Source organism: Rhododendron vialii, chromosome 8a (genome assembly GCF_030253575.1).
Source record: "Rhododendron vialii isolate Sample 1 chromosome 8a, ASM3025357v1".
In the NCBI taxonomy this organism is placed as follows: Eukaryota; Viridiplantae; Streptophyta; class Magnoliopsida; order Ericales; family Ericaceae; genus Rhododendron; species Rhododendron vialii.
Genome location: NC_080564.1, coordinates 8,035,777 through 8,059,973, shown reverse-complemented (window position 1 = coordinate 8,059,973; position 24,197 = coordinate 8,035,777). Strand labels below are relative to the sequence as shown.

The 24,197-nt window shown below is 39.8% G+C and overlaps 3 protein-coding genes and 1 non-coding gene across 7 annotated transcripts; 1 reads left to right on the top strand and 3 right to left on the bottom strand.

Annotated features, from left to right (window-relative positions):
• Positions 1-1,121: 1,121 nt before the first annotated feature.
• LOC131299001 (probable dolichyl pyrophosphate Man9GlcNAc2 alpha-1,3-glucosyltransferase) lies at positions 1,122-7,233 on the bottom strand. Of its 3 annotated transcripts, XM_058324525.1 has the most exons (8): positions 6,990-7,229; positions 5,480-5,597; positions 4,416-4,973; positions 4,119-4,302; positions 3,903-4,010; positions 3,074-3,235; positions 2,255-2,507; positions 1,122-1,946 (listed from the first exon to the last, which is right to left on the bottom strand). In XM_058324525.1, the coding sequence occupies exons 3-8, from the start codon at positions 4,811-4,813 to the stop codon at positions 1,498-1,500; spliced, it is 1,554 nt and encodes a 517-aa protein (XP_058180508.1). In that variant the 5' UTR covers positions 4,814-4,973; positions 5,480-5,597; positions 6,990-7,229; the 3' UTR covers positions 1,122-1,497. The 3 variants fall into 3 exon arrangements, with proteins under 3 accessions (XP_058180508.1, XP_058180507.1, XP_058180509.1); XM_058324524.1 differs by lacking the exon at positions 5,480-5,597; XM_058324526.1 differs by lacking the exons at positions 3,074-3,235; positions 5,480-5,597 and having other exon boundaries at positions 6,990-7,233.
• On the bottom strand, positions 3,606-3,713 carry LOC131299316 (small nucleolar RNA snoR100). Its single transcript, XR_009190700.1, has one exon. It is a non-coding gene; the product is annotated as a small nucleolar RNA snoR100 (small nucleolar RNA).
• A 604-nt stretch (positions 7,234-7,837) lies between the features above and the next one.
• LOC131299003 (probable carboxylesterase 17) lies at positions 7,838-9,464 on the bottom strand. Its single transcript, XM_058324527.1, has one exon. The coding sequence runs from the start codon at positions 9,123-9,125 to the stop codon at positions 8,118-8,120; it is 1,008 nt and encodes a 335-aa protein (XP_058180510.1). The 5' UTR covers positions 9,126-9,464; the 3' UTR covers positions 7,838-8,117.
• A 4,105-nt stretch (positions 9,465-13,569) lies between these two features.
• LOC131299004 (14-3-3-like protein) lies at positions 13,570-23,868 on the top strand. 2 transcript variants are annotated; one of them, XM_058324529.1, is made up of 6 exons: positions 13,570-13,584; positions 13,628-13,665; positions 21,445-21,958; positions 22,052-22,174; positions 22,825-22,941; positions 23,585-23,868. In XM_058324529.1, exons 3-6 carry the CDS (start codon positions 21,473-21,475, stop codon positions 23,645-23,647), a joined length of 789 nt encoding a protein of 262 aa, XP_058180512.1. In that variant the 5' UTR covers positions 13,570-13,584; positions 13,628-13,665; positions 21,445-21,472; the 3' UTR covers positions 23,648-23,868. The 2 variants fall into 2 exon arrangements, with proteins under 2 accessions (XP_058180512.1, XP_058180511.1); XM_058324528.1 differs by lacking the exon at positions 13,570-13,584 and having other exon boundaries at positions 13,657-13,701.
• Positions 23,869-24,197: the final 329 nt, after the last annotated feature.

The window sequence follows — 24,197 nt, the reverse complement described above, 5'->3', positions numbered from 1 at the left end:
GTTCTGAATACATTGAGCGGCTTGGATCATCAAAATTTTATCGGATAATAGAGGTTCTCATTTTATTAAGTTAAGGTGGTTCTTAGGAGAAATGGACTCCCTCTCTCTCTCTCTCTCTCTCTCTCTCTCTCTCTCTCTATATATATATATATATATATATACACACACATATATATATATACACACGCATATATATATATATTATATATATATATATACACACACATATATATATATACACACGCATATATATATATATATCAATTGACATAGACAACAATATAACTCAATTGACTCCCAGGAATTCCTTACTTCCTATTAGTAGCATATTTTGTTTTTGCCAGGTCTCCAATAACAATGCCAGGTGATTGCTAAAGTCAAATCTTTTTTCTTACCTGGGAAGAAAACAAACGACAGAAAAACAAAAAACCAAAAGAAACACTGTTTCCCATTAGGGAGTAGGACAGAGGAGAGCAGGAATATCAGCAAGACTACCTCACCGCTCAACATTCACCAAGCAACATCTCATCGTCCGTCTCGGCAATTAATAGTTCGAATTTTAGAAAACGTTTAAAATACTTTTGGACGGTGAGATTGAGAATGATAGAAGGGAATAATAAATGTTAAACGGTAGACGTAGACTTTCTGTATATATTTCTTGATCCCCCTTCTTCCACTCAAATGGATTGGCTTAACAGCCCCTCTCAGGTGTCAAAATTATTGGTGGATACAGGGGATATAGTTTGAAGGGGATATGGCAGAAGAAATATTATTATAAAGACATGATCAATAATTTTGGGAGATTATTTCAATATTTTCGAAAAAAAGAAGATATCAGTGGATACGAGTAGATAGATTTATTATTATTATTATTATTTTATCCGCATCAGTAGACAAATAGTGGCATTTTCGTAAGAAGAGACTGGTCATGGACAGAGGTGCCGGGAGGGTAAGTTTTATAATAATCCTCCGGGCACATCACTCGGCTACACCCCGACCACATCACTTTCACACACATGTGGGTTTCATTCTACAATTAAATGTGTAGAACCCACACGTATGTGAGAGTGATGTGGTCGGGGTGTGGCTGTACGCAAGAAACTGCAGTGCGGAGTATAACATAGTCAAGTGAAAAGTAAGAATAAAAGCCGAAGGGTACAACAATTCTAACACAAAATACAGATGGAGGGAAAAAAAAAACGAACAATAAGTTTTAACTTGTTCCCCCACTATACATTTCTCTTCTTCGTTGATGATGTTCAGAAAGGACAGTCACAAGAAGGGCAACAATTCACATCAAATCTAAGACAAAAATGCTTCCTCGAATCTAATGACATGGAAACCGTTCTATGGCAAACTAAATTGTTAAGTGTATTCCTTTAGGAAAACTGAACAAAATCGTGCGTATGCAGTATACTGCTTACAAATCTCGGTCTCAGCCTAAAACGAAAAATAAAATGGAGTAAGAAAGAGAGATTCAATCCCAGAAACAAACGATCAAAGATGCTTCTTCTCTTTATTTTCTAGGGCAGAGTCCTTCAATGTCATCCATTGCTTTATGTTGGTGTAACCGGTGATGAACAGGAACTGAGAAAAGCAGAGAAGCATAATCATGGCTTCGAAAAGGAAGGGATACTTCTCTGGAGGGCTCACGGCAAAATAAACAACATGAAGAACGAGAGAGCACAAAACAAGAAACACAACCACGAAGGATTTCAGATTCGAAGGAGATAGTGCGTCTCTTTTTTCTTTTCTTCCGCCAGGTGCATGGTAAAGAAGGATGAAGAGAGCAGATAGAGAAATATATGGCAAAATCAATTCATCTCGGCACATCAAAGGGAACATAGAGAGCAGCGCATAATGCATCATCCACTTGAAAAGAAAAGGCTCGTCAATGGCCAAAAAGCTTGCTGGTAGCAGAGGCAGAAGAATAGACTTCTCGTGGACTGTTTTTGCCAAAAATATCAATGCTAACAATCGTCAAACTATCATTAAATTGATATTCTCCATCCATCCCCATTTATTCTGAACATCACACAAAAATTGTCCATATGTTCTACGTTCCTTGGTTTCGAAACCATTCATATAAAAAATGATTGAAATATCTTACATCGTGGCAAAATCTTAAAAAAAACAAAATTATTTGTTGAGCCGATTAACGACCACGACTGCCTAAAAAGGACAAACAAATGGGGGTGGAGGAAGTAAATTTAAGGTAATTAAACAGATGACAGGCAAGGATACGTCTACTAACCTTGGTATGAGAATAAATAGAAGGAGAGTGAAGAATTGAGCAGCCCATAGAGAAAGCCTTGTTTACTTGGAGCCCATATTTGCGGAACCATCGAAGGCAGAGAGGCAGAAACAGTTGCACCAAGACTGAGAAGCTTCAGAGATGGAATTGTGAACAATCTTTTCCACTTTATAAGTAGTGACGATGTGCACCAAAAGTTAGCAACATAGTCCTCATATATTCCCCTTTCAAAGGGAGCTAGACGGGAGAGAACCTGCACCAAGCACCCAGCTTAATAAGTAATTGTACTAGAATACACTATCAAAAGAACACATACCAGTTCTGTCACAAAAATCAACCTCAGACAACTCCTAATCGAGTTCAAGTCTTCCTCCTATAAACATCAGTGCAAAATGCAAATACCAAATCTGAATGACTAGCTGATAGCAAAAGAGTCCTGTAATCTGTAAACGACTAACTATGCAACAAGGAAACTGAATATGAGGCTGAGGTGTAACCGAAGTGAAGCATGACATACTCACATGCATGTAAGCACTGAATTTTTTTCAAAACGAATGAGCAGGAATATCTGCTAAACACACCAAAAATGCTGAAAGGAGTACGTTGATTAACAAATTAACTAAAGATTGGAACTCTTCAACAACTTGCTGCAGTTAATTAAGTCAAACTTCTTCACGTCTACAATTGAATGTTTGTTGTCCTCTTTTAATCTTTGGGCAGTTCACACATTAAATAAATTATGAGCGCGGGGATGCCTAATTTCAGACCACCATGTAGGTTTATGAAGCATCAACAAAATTCAAGTAGAAAGATGATGACCTGTAAAAATGCCTCCACAGACTGCAGATATGGCCACCAAACAATGGAAAATGTTCCTATGACCACAAAACCCAGTTTTAACACCTCAAGAAGCGGATTCTGACGCCTTAGGCATTTACCCAAAAGATAGCTGAAAAATGCAGGTGCAAAATAGGCACTCATCTGCACAGAAAACAACTCCACCAACTCAGATGAGCAAGTTAAGTTAGATAAGCCACTGTGACTATGTTGTAAACACAGTGTTGGCAGCTCTAAATTCACCATCACGAAATCACCAATATCTGTGGATGGTCCTTGTGCAGAAACATTTTTCGATTGAGCAACAAATTTTATTTTCATGAAAAGAAATGATGAAAGGATACAACAACAACAATAATAGAACCCATCTAGCCTCCAATCATTGGGGGTACGGGTGGGGGAGGTTTGGAGACAAATCTAACTTATGGCAATATATGCACAAAGTGGCTGCTCTCAGAAATACCACTGAAATAGTGGCCCCCATATACCTCCAAGAATTGAGGAGCTAAAGGGATGTTTTGCTACGGAACCATGCCCGCAAATGAAAGCCGAAAGGCATCAGAGAGGGTAGGCCTAGAGATCCTATTCAATTCCTGTGCACATCACCATGGTTCCTTCATTCATAGTCCAAAGCAATGGAAGGATAGCATGATTATTTTCTCAAAACAAGTATAAATTCATTTAGTGAGTTGGTAAGGAAAATTGCATGATAAAGTGACATGAATACTTGGAAGAATGATGGAAATAGTTTACAAAGGTAAAAATAGTAAGGCAAGCCTGTGCTGTGCAATTTAACAAAATAAGAAGCCACCTGTTTGTGGTTGAGAGCGAGACTAAACAGGAAACAAGCCAAAAGGTCTTTGTCAGAGAGGATGGCTGCGACAGCTCCAATTGTAAGGCCTAAGCTAATACAATTATACTGCAAAAAAAGAGAGAGAATAAGAATGAGAAGTGGAACACTCTTGCACTACAAAAGATAAGAAACATCAGGTAAAGAAGCAGGATGGAGAAGGATTTTGTTCAACACCTGAAAATGACCATGGTCAATCAGTATCAAGCATGGGTTCAGCAAAATCATTGCAACGTGCCACGCCCAATCATTTTTACATCCAGTGCGACTACCAGAGTAGTATACAACGATAAAATAGAAAACTGCAGGAAAGAACATCAGCACATCAGAGGACAAAACTGTCCACCTCATGAGCAGCTTTCTGCAAGGTAAATCATTGGAGCAGTTCACACACTTACAGTTTCATTCAATAATTAAAACATGGCAATGATATAGATTTCGGTACTAACAATGTTGATATTTTCATGTACGCACCCAAGATAGGACTCGTGGCCATGGGAAGTCTGAAGTGAGACAGAATCTGGAAGGAAGTTTCTGAGGATAAGGCCATGAATATAACTCTGGTAAGCAGTAAGGGGAGGGTAGTCAAGTCCCCAGTAGCTCAGATCATTGGCGGTGCTATTCCGATACCATTCACTAGCTGGAAGATTGAGGGTGATCTCCATCCAATGCCTTTGTGCTTCAAAATCTCCGTACTTGGGTGGCTTACCAGCGCCAGAGTAAGGATGGAGTGATACAGCGACTCTCACCAAAAGTGCAAACAAACTGAGAGAAATAAATGAGGGTGCAAGACCCCTTTGTACCACCAACCACCAAATGTTGTCCTCATTTTCATCATCTTTCAAAGCATTTGTTCGCTTCCGCTTCTCCATGCTGTCTCCGCCTCAACCTTGCTTGGTCAAAGTTGGCCAAAATTCTATCTTCCAACAAGAGTTTGTATAACGACTGCTAGAATTAAAGCCATCTCATACACTTGGAAACTGCGGCATATGCACAATCAAGCTTGCACTGAATGTTCTTTGACATAAGTGCCTATATGAAAAAAGGGTTGAACTCAAAATCTAAAAGATTGTTTGGTGTCATTTCATTTCATCCACTGTCGCTTTTCTGCTCTTTTCGTGTTTTCGTCAACAAAAAATACTTATCACTCACATATCAAGGATTGTCAATATTCCCGAGGTGTGTTCTACGATTCAATTTGTTAAACACAAATCGTTATGTATCACCATGCGTGTCTCGAATTTTTTGCAAATTGAGATACATGTACAATAGTAACAATACATGATGCATGGCACATAAACTAATACATATCGTACATCATTCTTAAATGCCTTTAGCAATTCTCAAAGAAATAAGTAATTGACTTATTTTATGTAACTGAATATTGTTGGAAAAATTTCTTACTTACAAAGAGAAACATATGGCTGAGATGAGAATTGCTCGCTCACTTTACACCTAATAGTTTGGCTGGACAGCTGACACAAACAGGTTCAAGGTAATTGTATCAAACAACTTTATAAGCACATCATATGTCATACCTTATCAAGGATCAATAACCAACAATGTTTATTGGAAAGTGTTTATTGCTAAAGATCACTGCCAATGGTCGCAGGAAATGGAGCAGCTATCATCACAAAATTCATCGGACACTCTCCCCTAATTCAAGGGACAGTCATCAGCTATTATGCCCAAACCACAAAACAAACTCAATCACATTTGAAAAATGATTGACTGAACTTGGAAATCCTCAAGTCATTCAGGCTTTTAGGGCACAGAATCATTAACACCAAAATTCTTAAATGCCTTTAGCAATTTTCAAAGAAATAAGTAATTGACTTATTTTATGTAACTGAATATTGTTGGAAAAATTTCTTACTTGCAAAGAGAAACATATGGCTGAGATGAGAATTGCTCACTCACTTTACACCTAATAGTTTGGCTGGACAGCTGACACAAACAGGTTCAAGGTAATTGTATCAAACAACTTTATAAGCACATCATATGTCATACCTTATCAAGGATCAATAACCAACAATGTTTATTGGAAAGTGTTTATTGCTAAAGATCACTGCCAATGGTAGCAGGAAATGGAGCAGCTATCATCACAAAATTCATCGGACACTCTCCCCTAATTCAAGGGACAGTCATCAGCTATTATGCCCAAACCACAAAACAAACTCAATCACATTTGAAAAATGATTGACTGAACTTGGAAATCCTCAAGTCATTCAGGCTTTTAAGGCACAGAATCATTAACACCAAAAGTCAATGTTGTCCACTCACAGACAAAACAGATAAAAAATGAGAACTTTTTTGGTGGAAATAATCTACAAAATAACCAGATTTTAAGTACAAGTTCAAGTCCCAAAAAATGATGCCGTGCCTTAACACCAGAATCGTTAACACCAAAAGTCAATGTTGTCTACTCGCAGACAAAACAGATCAAAATCGAGAACTCTTTTGGCGGAAATAATCCACAAAAGAAGCAGATTTGAACTACAAGTTCAAGTCCAAAAAAAATGAGCAACTTTTAATCACAAACAAGGTATACCACCATCAGCAAGATCGTTGATCTGGCATACTGTCAAAAACAAATAGCTTGTAAGCATTAAGAAATTGCAACATTCCAAATACGAACAAAATACAAGTTCAAGGACTAAAAAAAAGCAATTTGTAAACACAAGTACACAACCAAGCAATACTACCAGCTGCAATTTTGTTGATTGGGCGTTTTGTCGAAACGAACAGATTAAGAATAAGTCAAGGGCCACAAAAAGATAAATTTTCAAACAAAAACAAACAATATTACCGGCCGAAACATTGTTGGGAATTTTGTCAAACACCAAGCATGCGGCGCAAAGATCAGCACAAAACATCAACCCAAACTCAACAGTAGTTTGCACAAGAGGGTATCAACTAAAACAAAATTCTAACGTATACGTGTATCTATTGCCTCATTCACACGAGTCTCAATTCATAATGCAAGATCAGAAGAGGTAACGGGAAAATTGGATAATATAATTGTAATCATAACATAGACGAAGTTACCTTTGGTAAAACAATTGTCCGAGTATAAGCCGTTCAATGCATCAATTCGTATCGATCTCTCGGCGGTGGGTTGGGAAGGTAAACGGAGAAGAAGAAGACGACGGTGGGTTCCTCTCCGTACTGGATCCGATTCGCCTACAAGGGTTAAAAAGAAGAATTGGATAAACTACAGGGAGACACCTTTATCTATCACTTGTTACGATGCAGCCCCTCTCATCTAAAAAGTAACCAATTTGACCCCTTTATCTGTAGTAGTGTATCAATTTAAGTTACATTAGGAATCGTTAGAAAAATAATCAGCAACTTACCATCAAGAAACATGATTCGCAATTCCTAGATTTCATTCGCAATTACAATCCTCAATGCCTATTAACAATAGTAAGCACGCAATTGCAAATCATACCTTCTCTTATTGACCAAAAAAAAAACAAAAAGATTGTTTTTTTATGGAGGATGAGTAAAAGAGGTTTCCGTACTGTCCAATCTTATCGTTTGTCTCGGTAATCGACGGTTTAGATTTTAAATAAACTATTCCCGCGAATAGTCTGGACCACCCAAAATACTTTTGGACGGGTAAGATTGTTCGCCTCTGTGAAAGCCTTCGTTACAGAGCCTAGTTTTTCTCAAAAAAAAAAAAAAATCATTGCTTCTCTTGTTACAGTGAAGTTGTATTCTCTTGGTCTACTTTTCATCTTTTTTTATTTTGCGTAGAGAGCTTAAGACGAATTTCTCAACCCCAAGAAATGTGGTCAAGTGATTGTGAAAAAACAATACGTACACCTTCTTGCTTTTTGAATTACAATTGAAATAAAGTGCCAGAGTGTTTCATAACATGAATCCTTTCACGCCCATTCAAGTTCGTTTTTTTTTTTGGGTTAATGAGAACATATTGATAAACTGGACAAACGTACTATTTCTCACCAGCTTTTAAACAACCAATTTTTTTTCAGAATAAAACTAACACCCTCCTTTTCTCTGTAATCTACATTTCAAACTATACAAATCCAAAAAAAATAAAAAAGAAAAAAAAAGAAAAGAATGAAACTCTTCGAAATAAGTCCACTACTTAAGATTAATCGAGGTGCATGTAAGCTGGCTCGGCTACTTGAGTTAACAAAAAAAAAAGTACTACTGGTGGATGAAAGCCTTGATATCGTTCATCATTTCACACTTTCGAGCTTGAGAAAGCTGAGAGTTATTCAGAACTTGAAATGCATGACCAACCCCTTTGTAAATCACCTTCTCCACTCTCTTACCTTCTCTTGCCATGGCAGAACAGAACTCCAAATTCCTATCCTTCAATATATCCATATCGGATATACACACCAACACAGCTCCGAATTCTCCCGCCTTGGTTCCCCCCCTTGCAATGGGGTTGCACCAGTTGTGGTCCCGGTTAGCCCCCACGGGGAGCGATAACCGCCAATAAGCGTCAGAAGCCGGTAGAGTCAGAGCCGAGCCAGCTGGCTGAAAAGCGTGCTTCTCAGACTCGGTTCGCGACTCTCCCCCGAAAAAGGGTTGAATCAGAATCGTACCCTTGAGGCACAAAGGTCTCAGACTACCGAGCCGTGCAGCAACATTGTGAGCTATGTTGGCACCGGCGCTGTCCCCGGCTAGGAACACGCTCGATAAGTTGCACCGGCTCGACCACCAGATTTGGTCCTGGCTCCCACTCATAGCTTGTTGTTTCAGCCAAATGACAGCGTTGAGACCGTCTTCATAAGCGGCAGGGAGACGGTTCTCTGGGGCTAAACGGTAGTTAACCGATACGATGATGGCGCTTGCTTTGGAGGCCAGATTTGAAAGGAAGTCATGGTAGCAGCTCCAAGCGGCCGAGCCGACACAAAACCCCCCGCCGTGGAAGTACACAACTAACGGGAGCTTTCCGGCTGGGCAGCTCGGAACGTAAAGCCGAGCCCATAAGTTGGTAAATTTCTCGATAATAACATCTTTTGCTGCCACACTCAGTTCTGGACTCACTGCACAGGAGACAGTCGGGACCAGTGGAGGCCTTTCGACGTGCCCGTCTTTGTATATTCTGATGATTCCTTCGACTTCTTCGGTAACCGCGCCGTGTTGGTGATGGGTCTTGCCTGTTTGGAAGCCGAGTCTGGGATCAAGAGAAATGGTAGCCATTTTCCCTGTACGGTACGGAGATGTTTGAGTTAATTGGTGTAGAAGTTATCAGCTCGAGGGGTCCTTATATAGGGAACGAAAAGATTGGGGACTTAGATAAAAAGCAACTGTAGGCAGAGGAAAGCTTTCCTATCTTTATGTCCTCCAAGTGCCAATTGACAACCTGCCATGTGTCGTCAGATTGATGAAGGGAAAAGATTTGAAGAGCAAATTGCAAAGAAAAATTTATGGGTGGTCCAGATCATGGTTTTGAATTGCACTAGCGGGTTGCGAAAGGGTTACGATAGGAGCGTAACGGTAGAGGGAATATCGAATGATATGAAGTGAAAAATCGGGTGTAATGACCGTAAAAATTTTAGAATCATATAGTATTTTGTGTCAGAACACTTGAAGTAAATCCGCTAGTGGGCAAAAAATTGGATACAAAGTGATACATATCGGGAATCGGCCGATGCGGGTTTGAATTTTTGGTACAAGAATATGAGAACTTCGATTCGATGCAGCATCTAGCTAGCCGACCAGAACCTAGGTCAAAGAGGATATCCTATTCCTATCTGATAAGCTCCAATACCGCCCTTTTGTATTTTCTGGAAATGGGGAAAACAACTTGTTTAGAGACGTTTTCTAGTTGAGGAATTCCCCTTGAACTTATTGTTCTCTCTGATAATCCCCCTTGAATTGACCTTGATGGAATTTACATGGTTTTGGTGCTTTTTGCAATAGGCTTTCAGAGTCGCATTTTTCTTCTCAAAGATGCTGTTCACATGTACCAGCTGAAGGTAAAGCTAGTACAGATTCTTCATCTTGCTTGGAGATCTTGATATAGATCCAGATCGAATACGATGTTCCGGTCAAAATATAAGCCGGAGCCGACTGCGTATATCTGTTGATCATTTTTCCCAGTAGTACTAATCGATACTTGTAGCTAATTAGGATGAATGAGTAAAATCAAAAGTAGTCTAGTGAACTGTGGAGGCCAGCCTAGCTAACACTCTTCCTTGTCTATCGACTCGATCTGTCCCGTGTTAGCTCCTGGATCATATTTGTTACGGTTTGTTGGTTCATAATAACAAGTGTGCTCAGTACCTCAGACTCTAAACTTACGTTTACGATATAGTATGGTGTAGGTGGCTAGATTTTGTGCACCGACTAAATACCCGATTAACATCTACACTGCGCTTTGACGATACGATAACCTTCTGATGAGAAGAGGAATTAGTCGTTGAGACTACAGAGAAGAACCCTTTAGGGGCGAGCCGGTCGGGCCGGTATGCCATCCGATGGCTAATAAGTCAGCAATTGAACTGGGAATTTCAGATGAGAGTCAAACTCAGCCAAACGTAATATGCAAGTAAAGAACCTGAGAGTTAACAGAGCGAGAAGCCGTGAGCTTCTACGCACAATTTTAAAATACAACTGTGTCCGAAATCGTTCGATGCACATGGGTTCACGTGCATAGTTTGTCTTGCAAGACCGACTATACGCAGACACGTAAAGGACGCTGTTTTTCAAGGGTAATTGCTTCTTCCATTTGCAGCCAAACACTTGTTCAACTAGCATGAGTGCATTATTAAGGTCAAACTGAGATATATGCTTACGATTCCAAAGTGTTGTGCAATTGGGCAGTCAACTAGCCATTAATGCGTAGTTGAGATTGGGCCAATTCCGAGACACTTGAACAATTCTAGCAAATTAAAAGAAACAGGCTTTTGACTTGAAAGAATTTCCCCCCCCCCCCTTTCTTCTGATATGCAGTGAGGATGTCATGTCATTATTCGAGAATAATTTGACATCAGGATTTGGAAATTCCTTAGTCAGAAGAAGACTACTGATTGGAAGATATAGTAGGAATAATGCCCCAGAAGTACTAATATAGAAACAGAAACAAATCAAGAACGTGCTTGAGAATCTGGAACTGAGTTCATTCCCTGCCAAATTGTTGAATATATAATCACGATACCAAACCAAATTACTAGTATTATTATTGGTAGTCTGGACTTTGCACTGAGTGATTCGCCTTACCGGTTAACACTAGTAGTATATAAAATGGATTGCTAGTAGAATTTGTAATGTTTTTGCAACAAAATTTATCAGAATAAATTGGACTTCAAAAACATTGCAACAGTGGATCAAAATAAATATGCGTTTTGAAGACATATTAAACAATATCCGATCAACAAAATGAACTTCTCGATCATTGAACACGTGCTAATGTTTCGCAACGACGTCTCAAAAGTGAAACGTCGATCTCCACTCTCGAATCCTCGTAAATGGGTCCGCCGGGAAAGGCTCCAAAAATGCGTCGGGCATGGACCGTCTCCACCCGAAAAATCTCTCTGAAAAAGCCATGAATATTTAGTCGGTCCCATTACAAGATTTTATGCCATAAGATCTAAGTCCTGATAGAACAGCCGAAATGCCATATATGGTTCCATGCATATTGAGCTTTTTCCCATGTGCAGCGAAGTTCAAAGAACTTGAGATCAAAAAAGAGCCTTTTTGACAGTACAACACATGCCTGCCTAAAGTCTTTGACATCTCCACCATTGAAAGAAACGATAATGTCCACAGAATGAAATTCATTTTTCAAGACCCAGACATGCATTTGCTGATAGGGGTCGCCATTGGGCTTTATTCTTCAAACATTCCCCTCCCTTTTTTTGCAGCCTTTTGACCACTCCTTGCTAGGCCCATCAATTGTTTCAGAGAGAGAGAGAGAGAGAGAGAGAGAGAGAGATGTAGAAGAATGCACTCGTATTTGCACAACTAAATGAGTATATCAAGCTTTCGAGGGCTTCATATCACAAGGGGGTGTGTTATGGAAAAAAAAAAAATACTAAAAAAGAACCTTTAATTAAAGCTTGTCGCGCCATGCGGGGTCTTTGATCGAGTGACTAGTCGTGATGCCCGCTCTCTCTGGGTCGGCAGGCGAGGCTTTTGGCCTGTGCCCTGGAACTGGATTGACACTCGTACCGCCAAAGGTTGGGTGCGTGCGAGTTTAAAAGGGCTATGTAGATCCTTTTTAGTAAGCAATTGCCTAGAAATGACTACTAGTCTGCTAGAAATGATTTCTTGTGATCAATCATGGACAGAGCTCTCATCCAGTTTGGTTACAACCCAGTCCGGTCCACATTTGGGGTTTATGGGCCCCTAACTGGCCTATATCAATTAATGATCAAAATCGTTTTAGAGCTCGTCAAATAAGATTGTAGGATGTTAACGCAAAAAAGTTGCTTGATTGATAGGTATGTGAACAAAATAGATTAAATTTGTGAAAGGAAAAATGGCAAGAAAAAATATAATATGAAACTTCTCTCGCACAATTTTTCTAGCACAAGTCTGTGTTATTCATTTAGCTATCAATGCCCAATCAAGTTAAATTTTTTTTTCTCGGTAATGGACGGCTCAGATTGCCCTCGTTATATTCCCTTCATACCAATTTGTTTGTCTAATATTAAGAATTCAACTTATTTAGAAAGCATAATGATTACACATAAAATAGTTTACTTTCCTATATTTACCCTTCAATTTTTTTGAACAATTACTTTATTTCAAAAAAGTAAGGGCGAAAAGGAAATTTTATCCATTTAAAAGTCAAACGGACAAATAAATTGGGACAAAGCAAAGTCAAAAACTAGACAAATAAATCAAGACGGAGATGGTATAATCCATACCAATTCATTTCAAAGGAAGAAGATAAAAAAAAAGGAGCTCGTTAAAATCGGCAATGGATAGCTCAAATTGCATCTCGACCGAACAGATCTCAGTCGTCCATTGTTGTTTAGCTGAGATGCAATTTGAATCTTCCATTATCGAGCATGAACGGCCTGAATTGGCCTATCACGCATGCTAACCCTTAAGAGAAAATTTTAACAATTTATATAATGACCGATATTCGAGCACATGCCATGCACGTGCTTGTGACTACTAGCTTTTCAAAACTACTGCCAATCAGAAAGTCTACATACAGCAAATCTGTGCACATATTTCGTTGTGGGACCTGTGGCAAATCATCCGAGCCATTCATTAAATGTAAAACATTTTTTCAAGGGTCTCAGTAAAAAATAATCTTAATCTGATACCTATAGGTACTCGATCCAACCATATAGCTTTTCATTATCCGAAAATCTGAATGAAAAGTTAGATGATTAGATGAAGCACTTATAGGTATCGGATTGATCTTATTTTTTGCGGAGACTTTAGAAAAAATATTTTACATTTAATGAACGGCTCGGATGATTTGTGTAGAACCCTTGATGGGCCTCACAATGAAATCTGTGTACAGATCTGCTGTGTGTAGCAGGAGTCCATGCCAATTTGCCAAACAAGTCGAGAAACAAATGAGAATCGGATTTCCCAAAAAGAGGAGGGCTTTGACGGTAATCGCCAACGTGGCGATCTCTGCCCACCCACCACCTGTCGTCTCCTCATTGGACCACCCCTTCTCTCTCTCCTCCCCAATTTAACGACCCCATTCCGCCCCCTCCCCCCCTCTCTTCCCCCAAATTCCATCGAGAGAGAAAGATTTGCCGCCGTCGAGGTACGTTCACATCCACGCCGTTACCTTGCTCTTAGGGTTAGGGTTCGGATTTACATCTTCGATTTTGAACTTATCTCTCTGCTTGTTTGTTTTGTTTCTCTGTCGATCTGAAATCGTTGACTAGTTAGCTTAATTGATCTCTCTTTGCCATAGTAAGTGATATGTCAATGTTTGTGTGTTTACATGTGGATCAATTTGCTTACATCGTTTAGGGTACGATCCGCTATTTGTAAGCCGCTTGTCTGCTCCGGATTCATGACCAAAAAAAAAGATTGAAATTGAAATGTTGCAATATTTGGTGAAGCTTTTGTTTCTGTTTTTTTTTTTTTTTTTCCGTTATGATTTACATAAAATCTGGTAACTGTAATAAACTATGTTTTTTTTTGATAAGTGCACAAAATTTTATTAGGCTCAAACCAAGAAACAAAGTATAAGGGATAGAATCCCCTTACAAGAAACAACAAAACAGGCAGCCATACTTAACAGCTCTAAACAAGAAAACAAAATCAAAGAACACCCTATAAAAAAAAACTATACAGATTGCATGATCCTATGAGGCAAGCCCCATATCTCACAAATACTCCGATTTTGCAAGGATTGTTTTACATTCCTTCTGGAGCTAAGGAAAGCACGAATCCCATTGGCTATATCTGTTGCCACCAGAGTATGATCCTTCATTTTTGCACAGAAAATACGAGAGTTTATGATCCTTCATTTTTGCACAGAAAATACGAGAGTTTCTTTCCTGCCAAAGACCATAAACAGTAGCTGCCAATGTACTCTTCAAACTAACAAATCTGAAAGTATCCCAAGATACATTGCCCTGCAACCAATCAAGGACATCTCCCATATTATTAGGAATGCCAGCCACTCTATTCTTTGACACCAAGTACTGCCAAACACGTGTAGAATATGAACAATCAAAGAACAAGTGATGATGTGATTCCTCCTCATCCTGGCAGAGGCAGCAAAGAGCATCCAAAGCCATACCCCAGTTTCTCAATCTGTCCTTAGTACTCAGTCTGTGAAGAGCTGCCAACCAAAGTATAAAAGACCATCTAGGGACATTATGACTACCCAAAATAACCTTGAATCGAGGCTGAATAGGGAATTTCTCCCGAATAGCTTCCCAAGCAGACTTAATAGTGAAAATACCACTAGGATGAGGCACCCAAATTATTGAATCCACCATCTTAGGGTGTGGAACCAAATTCTGAGGAGTGTGAGAGACGATGGTCTGAATAAGGTGGTTTCTTAATCTAGGCCATCTCCAAGCCCCATTTTCCACTATTGAAGCCACCTTAGCCCTTAAAGATCTGCCAACATTATGCACCACTCTATCCCCAAATCGATCATATAAGGGACCAAGAGGGTGCCAATTATCCCACCACAAGAAGGTCCTTTCTCCATTACCAATCTGATATTTAATGAGGGATTGACCCAACCTTCTAAGGCCAAGCAGCTTTCTCATAGTCCAAGAGGCATCACACGGAACCTCCATAGCCCAAAGACACTGATCTTTAATGATGTATGTGTGCACCCATTTGATCCATAAAGTGTCTGCCTTCATACACAGAGCCCAAAGATGTTTAAGCATGGCAGCCCTATTCCAAACTTTGATCCCCTTGAAACCTAACCCACCTTCCTCCGTAGGACAGCAAAGATGAGTCCATTTTACTTTAGCACCAGAGTGTTTGAGTTCAGGACCAGACCAAAGAAAGGCCATTAAGGTACATTCAATATCCTTAATCACTTTACCAGGAAGGATAAAAATGGTGCTCCAATAGACTTGAATACTAAACAAGACAGATTGAATAAGAAGGGCTCTACCTCCATAGGATAAGGTAGCGTTGGACCAACACACAATTCTATGAAGAATTTTCTCTTTCAAGATAGCACAATCTTCTGACCTTAGAGAAGTAGAAATTAAAGGGACACCAAGATATTTAACAGGGAATTTTCCCTCGGGAAAGGGAAGAATATTTTGCATTTGTATCTTCAACTGATCAGCAACATTCCCATAGAACACAGCACTTTTATTGGAATTAGGCTTCAATCCAGAAAAGGAGTGGAAATCAACCAAAACAGAATTAATGAGGCTGATAGAATCATGATCCACACCACTAAGGATGAAGAGGTCATCAGTAAATGCAAGGTGACAAATGTTCAAAGCACTGCACTTAGGATGGAAAGTAAAGGCACCCTGTTGAATTCTGAACTTAAGGATAGCTGCAAAAGCTTCCATGACAATCAAGAACAAGTAGGGGGAGATGGGGTCACCCTGTCTCAAACCCCTTTGTCCAGCAAAGTACCCCTCCATGCTCCCATTAATAACCACAGAATACTTAGCAGAAGATACACATTCTCTAATCCAAGCAACAAACAGAGGAGGAAAATCCATGCAAAGCATAGTATCAAACAGAAACCCCCAGTCCACAGAATCATAGGCTTTCATTAAGTCTATTTTAATGGCACATCTAGGGCTTCCATTAGATCTGTGATAACCTCTAACCAATTCTTGCATAAGGAGAACATTATCAACAATTGATCTCCCTTTGATAAAAGCAGATTGAGCTTGGTCAATGATGAAAGGAAGAACCACTTGCATTCTATTTGCTAAGACTTTGGTAATACATTTATAACTGACATTGCAACAGGAAATAGGTCGATAATCTCTGATAGAAGAAGGGGCACTGACCTTAGGAATCAGAGAAATAGCAGTAGCATTCCATTCCTTGAGAAGTCTACCAGTACCAAAAGTACCAAAGAAGGAAGCCACAGCACTCGTAAAATCACTACCTACAACAGCCCAGCATTTTTGGAAAAACATGGAATTAAAGCCATCAGGCCCAGGGGCCTTGTCCCCATTGATAGACATAAGGGCAGCTTTAATTTCAGCCCTAGTAATTGGAGCAATCAACTGATCCTTGAGGTGAGAAGGAACCTTAGCATGGATAGCTTGATTGAGAGTGGGAACAGCATTAACTTTCCCCCCAAAGGCAGTCCCTAGTAACCCAGTATAATATCCCAAAATTTCATCCTTAATAGCCCCAGAATCAGTTAAAAGATTACCACTACTATCAGTAAGGCTAAGAATATTATTCCTAGCTCTATGGGAACAGAGCTTATGATGGAAGAATTTAGAATTGTGGTCACCAAGAGCAAGCCACGTAACTCTTGACTTCTGTTTCAAGAAAGATTCCTCAGCCATTCTTAACTCCACATATGTATTCAAAGCTACTTTCTCATTAGCACACAACTCAGGGTCATGAGGGAACTTAAAAAATTGGTCTTGAATCAGATCCAAATCATCTTTAGCACCAGCTACCCTTTTACCAATTTCAGAGTAATCCTTCAGATTAAGGTTTCTAAGAACACCCTTTAATCTTTTCAGTTTAAAGGAGAGGATAAACATAGGTCTGCCATCCACATGCTCTCCCCAAGACTGACTTAACACCCTCATAAAGTCAGGATTTTGAAGCCAGAAATTAAAGAACTTAAAAGACCTCTTTTTCTGAAAATTAGGAAGAATAGTTACAACCATGGAACAGTGATCTGATACCCCTGGAGCCAAAAAAGAAGCTTCACAATTAGGAAAAGAGACAAGCCACTGATTGTTAGAAGTCACTCTATCAATCCTACTCTTATTGTCCCCAGCACCACCTTGTTTATTAGTCCAAGTAAACCAAAAACCCCTAGCAGGCATATCATCATGGGAAATATCTGACAGGCATTGATTGAACTCAGAAGAAGCAGCAACATCAAAACCTACAAGTCTTTCAGAAGTAGCCCTAACTGAGTTGAAATCCCCCATTTGGACCCAAGGCTTAGTACCAATAGACCCAGCAATAGACCTCATATCAGCCCACAACTTCCTTCTATCTATAGGATTATTATGCCCATAAACAATGGATAAAATGAACACAGTATTACCATCCACAGATGAACATTCAGCCACAATTAACTGATCAGAGGAGAGCAACACAGAACAAGTGAAAGCAGAAGGATCCCAACTCAAAAAAATTCTAGCAACAGGGCCCAAAGAAAAATTATGAACACACTGCCAACGAGGAGGAAAACAACTCATTATAGTAGAAGGAATATTACACAATCTGTCTTTAGTTTCAACCACACCCATGATAGTCAACTTATGAGAAAAAATAAGGGACTTAACCTCTTTTTGTTTAAGGGGATTATTAAGACCCCTTATGTTCCAAGCACCGACTTTGAATGTTTAAGAACGATTCTTACCACCTCTTCCCGGACCAGGACCACTAGAAACCTGACTATTATTCACAGGCTTCTTAACTCCTTTACTTCTCCCTCGACCTCTCTTTTTAGGAACAGGAGAAGTAACAATCACATCATGGGTTAGACCATCCACAAATTCCTCCTCAGTAGGCAAACTCTCAAGATCATCCCCAGAATCAACACCCTTTTGACTCACCCCATCCTCCGTTTGTTGGAGAACAGAAAACATATTGGCACCATCCTTAGTACCAGAAGGAGAACCAGCAACAGACTCAGCCCCTACAACTACAGATACACAAGGATCAGCTGAAACAACCTTATCCTTAGCAGAACTTAGGAGAGTAGGACAAACCCCATCCTTAGCAGAAGAAACCCCCATACAAGGAACCTCAATAGAATAAGGAAGGTCCGTCGCAGGAACAACAGAAGGAGCCCCAACAGCGCTAATGGAGGGTTTCACAACCCACACTTGCTGTTTTGGCCCTATATGATCAGTCTTGACCACACAATTCTTATGGCCAAAGACATTACAGGAATTACACTTGAGAGGTTTCCAAGGATACCAAACCCGAATTGTGAAAACAGCCCCAGATGGAAAAGTCAAATCAAATTGCTCAGGCAATGGAGAGGAAGCATCCACTTCCACACAAATTTTAGCAAAATTAATCCTCTTACATGACTCAGTAAGACGATCTGCATATAATGGTCTACCTATGGCACTAGCCACACGGCTTAGCCCTTCTTCAGTCCACAATTCAAGAGGGACATTATAAAAATGTGCCCAAAGAGGGATTTTAGTGAACTGTTCCTTCACAAGATTCATTTGAGGTTGCCACTGTTTAAGCATCAACAACTTACCCCCAAAGTGCCACGGCCCAGACTCAACAACCTGTCTATAAGCCCCAGATTTATCAAAACGAAAAAAGAAGAAACCCTCATCATTAGAAAGGACATCCTTAAGGCCAAATTTTTCCCAAATCCTAGTAGCTATAGATTGCACAGCAGTAAATGAGAGTTTCTTATCAACAAAGTAACCTACAACCCAATCCTTCCATTTATCAACCCCAGAAGCATCCACCCCAACAGGAATATTAACACATAACTTGTTATCAACAACAGTGGGAGGACAATAATGCAGATTCATACGAGAAATCATAGGATTATCAGACATTGCTCCAAGAGAGTCGGCAGAAACCACATCCTTCCAAGAACTAGGGGGAGGAGGCTTACCCGTACATGCCGCAGCCTGAGTAACTTCAACAGCAGAATTAGGGCTCGAATGAACCCCTTTCCCCAACAATTCCCTACGAAGCATGAGAATTTCAGTATTTAACTGCTTGATTTGCCGCGCCGCAGGGCCATCCGCATCCGAAGGCAAGAGGTGATCGAAAGATGAGACAGTCGCCTTCTCCAAGACTTCGATGAGATCAACACGCCGCTCTACCGAACCAGACGAAACCCCAACCCCATTAGCCACTCCAGAGACCAGAACGGGACCAGCTAGACCTGGAAAATGAGAATCGTAGGCATCAGTACCAAGAATCCCCATAGCCTTGTTCGTGTCTTCGTCGTCCGAACAGATCGTCGATTGAGTCAGAGATACCTTGTTCGAGCCCTGTTCTTGTCGTAGACAAAGCCGCCGATCGTTAGCGGAGCTGCCAAGCAGAGAGGCGATCGGCAATGAGAAGCGGCGGCGTTGACTAGCGGCTGCGATGAGAGGCGATCGATCGACTGGGTTATCGCGGATCGCTCTATGTTTCTGCTAAGTCTCTGTTCTCTTCGCTCTATAATAATAAACTATGTTTTGTAGCTGTATCTTTTCCAGATAAAGTGTAGTTTTCAAAATTAGTTCGAACTGAAAGTAGATAGTTTTACTCCTTTTCAATTCGAGTTTGTTTCCCTTTTGGGGATGGACTACGGGTGGAGGGTGGCAGGGGTGACCGACCGACCCATGTTTCGAGAAAGGAAGAAAGTTATATTTGGAGTTATGCAGATTTGGCCTCCCCAAGTACAATATATTTGTTTTGCATTTTCTTAAAGCATCCCAGTGGTATAAGTAAAACCAAAAAGTTGCTAAGGTTAGGAACATTTGTTCAAAAACGTGCTCGCATTGGAATAACCAAACTTAACAACCTCTCAACAACTCATCAAATTTTGGCCATTTGATAATCAAAACTAACAATTTTTTGCCAATAATCAAATTTAGTTGTCCCCACATTCCCTCAATCAAGTACACCATCATTACACAAAAACCTTCTTTCTTCCACATGTTTCTAAGAAAAATACTTTTAAAAAAAGTTTTATTTTTTGCAAAACTGTTTTATTTTATTTTTATTAAAACAGTTTTTCCCAAAACTTTTTTTTTTTTTCAAAAACAGTTTATTTCAAAACAGTTTTTTAATTATTATTATTTTTTCAAAAACTGTTTTTTTGTAAATCAAAGTTTTCAAAAAACTATGATTTCTTTTTCTAATAACCTGTTTTTATTAGTTTAAAACCCGTTTTAAAAAAATTGTTTTCTATGTCACAATATTTAGACTTTTATAAGTTGAAAATGTGATGTGGCAAATTTTGATTATTCAATTTTAATTTTACCATTGTGGACCTCTATATTGCTAACCTTAATAACCCCTTAAATGAATAGCCAAAAGTTGATGTGGCAACTTTTGATTATTCCACTACGGATGCTCCTTGTCTACACATTCACCCGCTAGTGTTACAATCTTGTGTCCGTAATCGCCCTTGACCTCAAGCTCTCTCTTTCGGCTACCCTCTTTGGAACGCTACCTACCTCCACCAGTGACTACCTTTCCTCCTGCAACTCCTCCAGTACTCACCCCTCACCTTTTTTTTTTTTTTCCAATAACTAACTATCTCCCCCTCACTTGATTTCAAAACAAGTTAAACACACGTTCATTGAACATGTTTTTCGTTTTCAACAGTAAAAAAAAGAACTTATTCAGCATGGCAAAAACCGGGAATCCATACATGTTTCCGAGGGAATGGTTGATATGTATGTTTAGGTTCTTTGGGATCTGTTTGGGGGGGGGGGGGGGTGTTTGTTTGTGGTACTCGAGTTGGTTGCTGAGAATATGTTGCAAGAGGAGGAACGTGATTTGATGATTCTTAGGTCTTTAGCTCCAGGGACCCTAAAAGGTACTTTGTAAAATATCCAGAGTGAGCTAATTTGTCTTGTTTAGAGCGCGAAGCTTGAAACTGTCAAGTGAGGAACAAAATATTGTACTTGTTATTGTTTTGTATGGCAATATATACTCAGTGGTAGGAGTTATGCCCCTCCTAAGTCCTGGGTACACGTTTATCCTCCCTCACATCTATACCATGCTTAAGTCTTAGGTAGCCTTAAAGAAAGGGTGAAGTTCGAAACATGAGTTCACATTTGAGAGCTATATTCCCCGGCTAGGGTCAACTTGAGCAACTGGTTCGGTTTACTTTGAATTAGTACTTTACCTGTAGGGTTATGGTCTCAATATATATATATTTTGAGGCATGTATGTGGAAATTTTGCAGTCTTGAGTATTAGTTTAGTATAACAAAGATGGTGCCAACCGAGGCTTCACGTGAGGACAATGTCTACATGGCCAAATTGGCCGAACAAGCCGAAAGATATGAAGAAATGGTTGAGTTCATGGAGAAAGTGGCAAAGACAGCTGATGCTGAGGAGCTGACTGTGGAGGAAAGGAACCTCCTTTCTGTGGCTTACAAGAATGTGATTGGAGCTAGGAGGGCTTCTTGGAGAATTATCTCCTCTATTGAGCAGAAGGAAGAGAGCCGTGGAAATGAGGATCATGTCTCCATTATCAAGGAGTATAGGGGAAAGATTGAGGCAGAACTTAGCAAGATCTGTGATGGTATTCTGGGTCTTCTCGATTCGCATCTTATTCCTATGGCCTCAAATGCAGAGTCCAAGGTTTTCTACCTTAAAATGAAGGGTGATTACCACAGGTACTTGGCTGAATTTAAGGCAGGGGCTGAGAGGAAAGAGGCTGCTGAGAACACTTTGCTTGCTTACAAGTCTGCTCAGGTGGGGGATGATTTTGCCATCTTTTCGTTGTTGAAGTCCTTATTTATGATTTGCTACGCATGACCTGATATATATTTATTTTCCTGGATGAAGGATATTGCTTTGGCTGAGTTGCCTCCTACTCACCCAATAAGGCTGGGACTTGCCCTTAACTTCTCTGTCTTCTACTATGAAATCCTCAACTCCCCTGATCGTGCTTGCAATCTTGCAAAGCAGGTATGCGTCTTTAACTATTTTGTATGCTAGTTCTATTCTTCTTCAGTCTTGGGATTCTCAAGGTTGGATATTAATATTCGGTGATAGGATGGGAAAATGGAATTTCACATCAAGTTTGAGACCTAAGGTCCAGACTTGTTGTCACTTTTGAACAAAAAGACTGTTTGGTCTGATGGTGGAGATGTGAAGGGGATTCTTTTCAATCAAGAAAACTTGGTTGGACTTGACCTGGATATGCTAGCGTTAAGAAAAAAAGCTGTCCGTTTGAAAATGTTAAAGTATCCTGTGCGTACCAAGCACATTGGGAGCCATTTTTGTGGCATACCATGTTGCTCATGTGAAGACTGAGACATAAATATATCATGCTGTAGTTTAGAGAAGATATATTACATACTACTATCTCGTGGTATACAGTTAAGAGAAGAGGTGTTTGGCATCCTGCGGACTGGTTTTCATATTCTAATTTTGATGTTTGTGTTTATAATGCATGAGTCTGTCACTTAAGCCATTCAATCAGTCATGGATATGCTGTGGGCACTGTATTTAGAGTTTAGACCCATCAAGACCCTAAATCTGTTTTCTGGACGGGTATATGTAAGAAGATTTTGAAGGCTGAGTATTTGATCGTGCAACACAAATTTTTTTGACAGGCTTTCGATGAGGCTATTTCCGAGCTGGATACATTGGGTGAGGAATCATACAAGGATAGCACCTTGATCATGCAACTTCTCAGGGACAATCTGACATTGTGGACTTCTGATATCACGGTCTCTCTCTCTCTCTCTCTCTCTCTCTCTCAGGCTTACCTTCCTAGTTGTTTTTGGTTGTGTCAAAGGACTTCTCTCCTTCCTAGTTGTTTTCGGTTGTGTCAAAGGACTTCTCTCCCTTCTAACTTGTTCAAAGTTTCATCACTTCTAGTGCAACTTGTTATGTGCTTTGTTTGATGATAACATGAGTTAGGCCTGGACTTAACTTTTCTTGTACCAATTCAAACCTCTGTTCTGGATAGTTACAGAAATAGAAATCCTAGTTGAAACTTTGTTTTGTTTCCACTGGTCCTAACTTAGTCAGCCCTTTTGGCCTACCTGAGCCAAGTCCATGGAACTGCCTTCCAACTTACTCTCATGCTTGGCTTGGTGGCAACGTATGCAAACTTAGTCTTGCTTCTCATTGGGTAGGTTGCATGAATCCTTTTTCACCATTTTGCTAGGTCTAGGGCTATGTTCATTTTGTTAATGGTTGTATGCCCGGGCTTGGTGTGAAGTACTAAATACTGTTTGGGATCAAGTTGCTAAATAGTAAATACACGTGTTATCTGCGTGCTTTGGGGACATCAATGCTTCACTTTAAAACTTTTGTGACTGCTGCCAATGATTTCATTTTTTTTTTTTTACACCTTGTCTGTAGCAGGATGAAGGCGGCGATGAGATCAAGGAAGCTGCAAAGCGCGAATCTGGAGAGGGACAGCAGTAATAAGTTTGTAGGACATGCACTTTCTACTTTTCGATTGTGACCCCTAATAGACATTGTGTGGGTGGTTGTAGAAAGACTTGATGAATTGGTACATCTATCACTACTTAGTGTTGTCATGCTACTATAGTATAGGTTATAAGTTTGAGTTTATCACTCAAGAAGATACTATGGTTTGGTGCTTGATGGGTCTATTATCCTTGAAGCAGTGATTCGTTGTTCCAGTTCTTGGTTTGAAGTGACTGTTCGTGCTTTTGATACCTGTTTCTTTTCGGTTCTTGAGAGAGAGAAAGAGAGTAGAGAAAAGTGTGTGAATTAATAGGGTCTGCTCACCTTCAATGTATTTGTCGAGATACCAACTAGCTAGACCAAGTAAGATGAGAGACACTCAGAAACCACTAAGTTGACTATTGAGAGAATCCCGATTAGGCTTCTGCCTCTTCCTCTAACAGCCATGGATTAAATGCAAGTTCGTAAGTTGACTTGAACACTATTAACTTATCAGAATTAACCTCAACCCTTAATTAATTTGTATGATTCTTGTAAAGGAGAT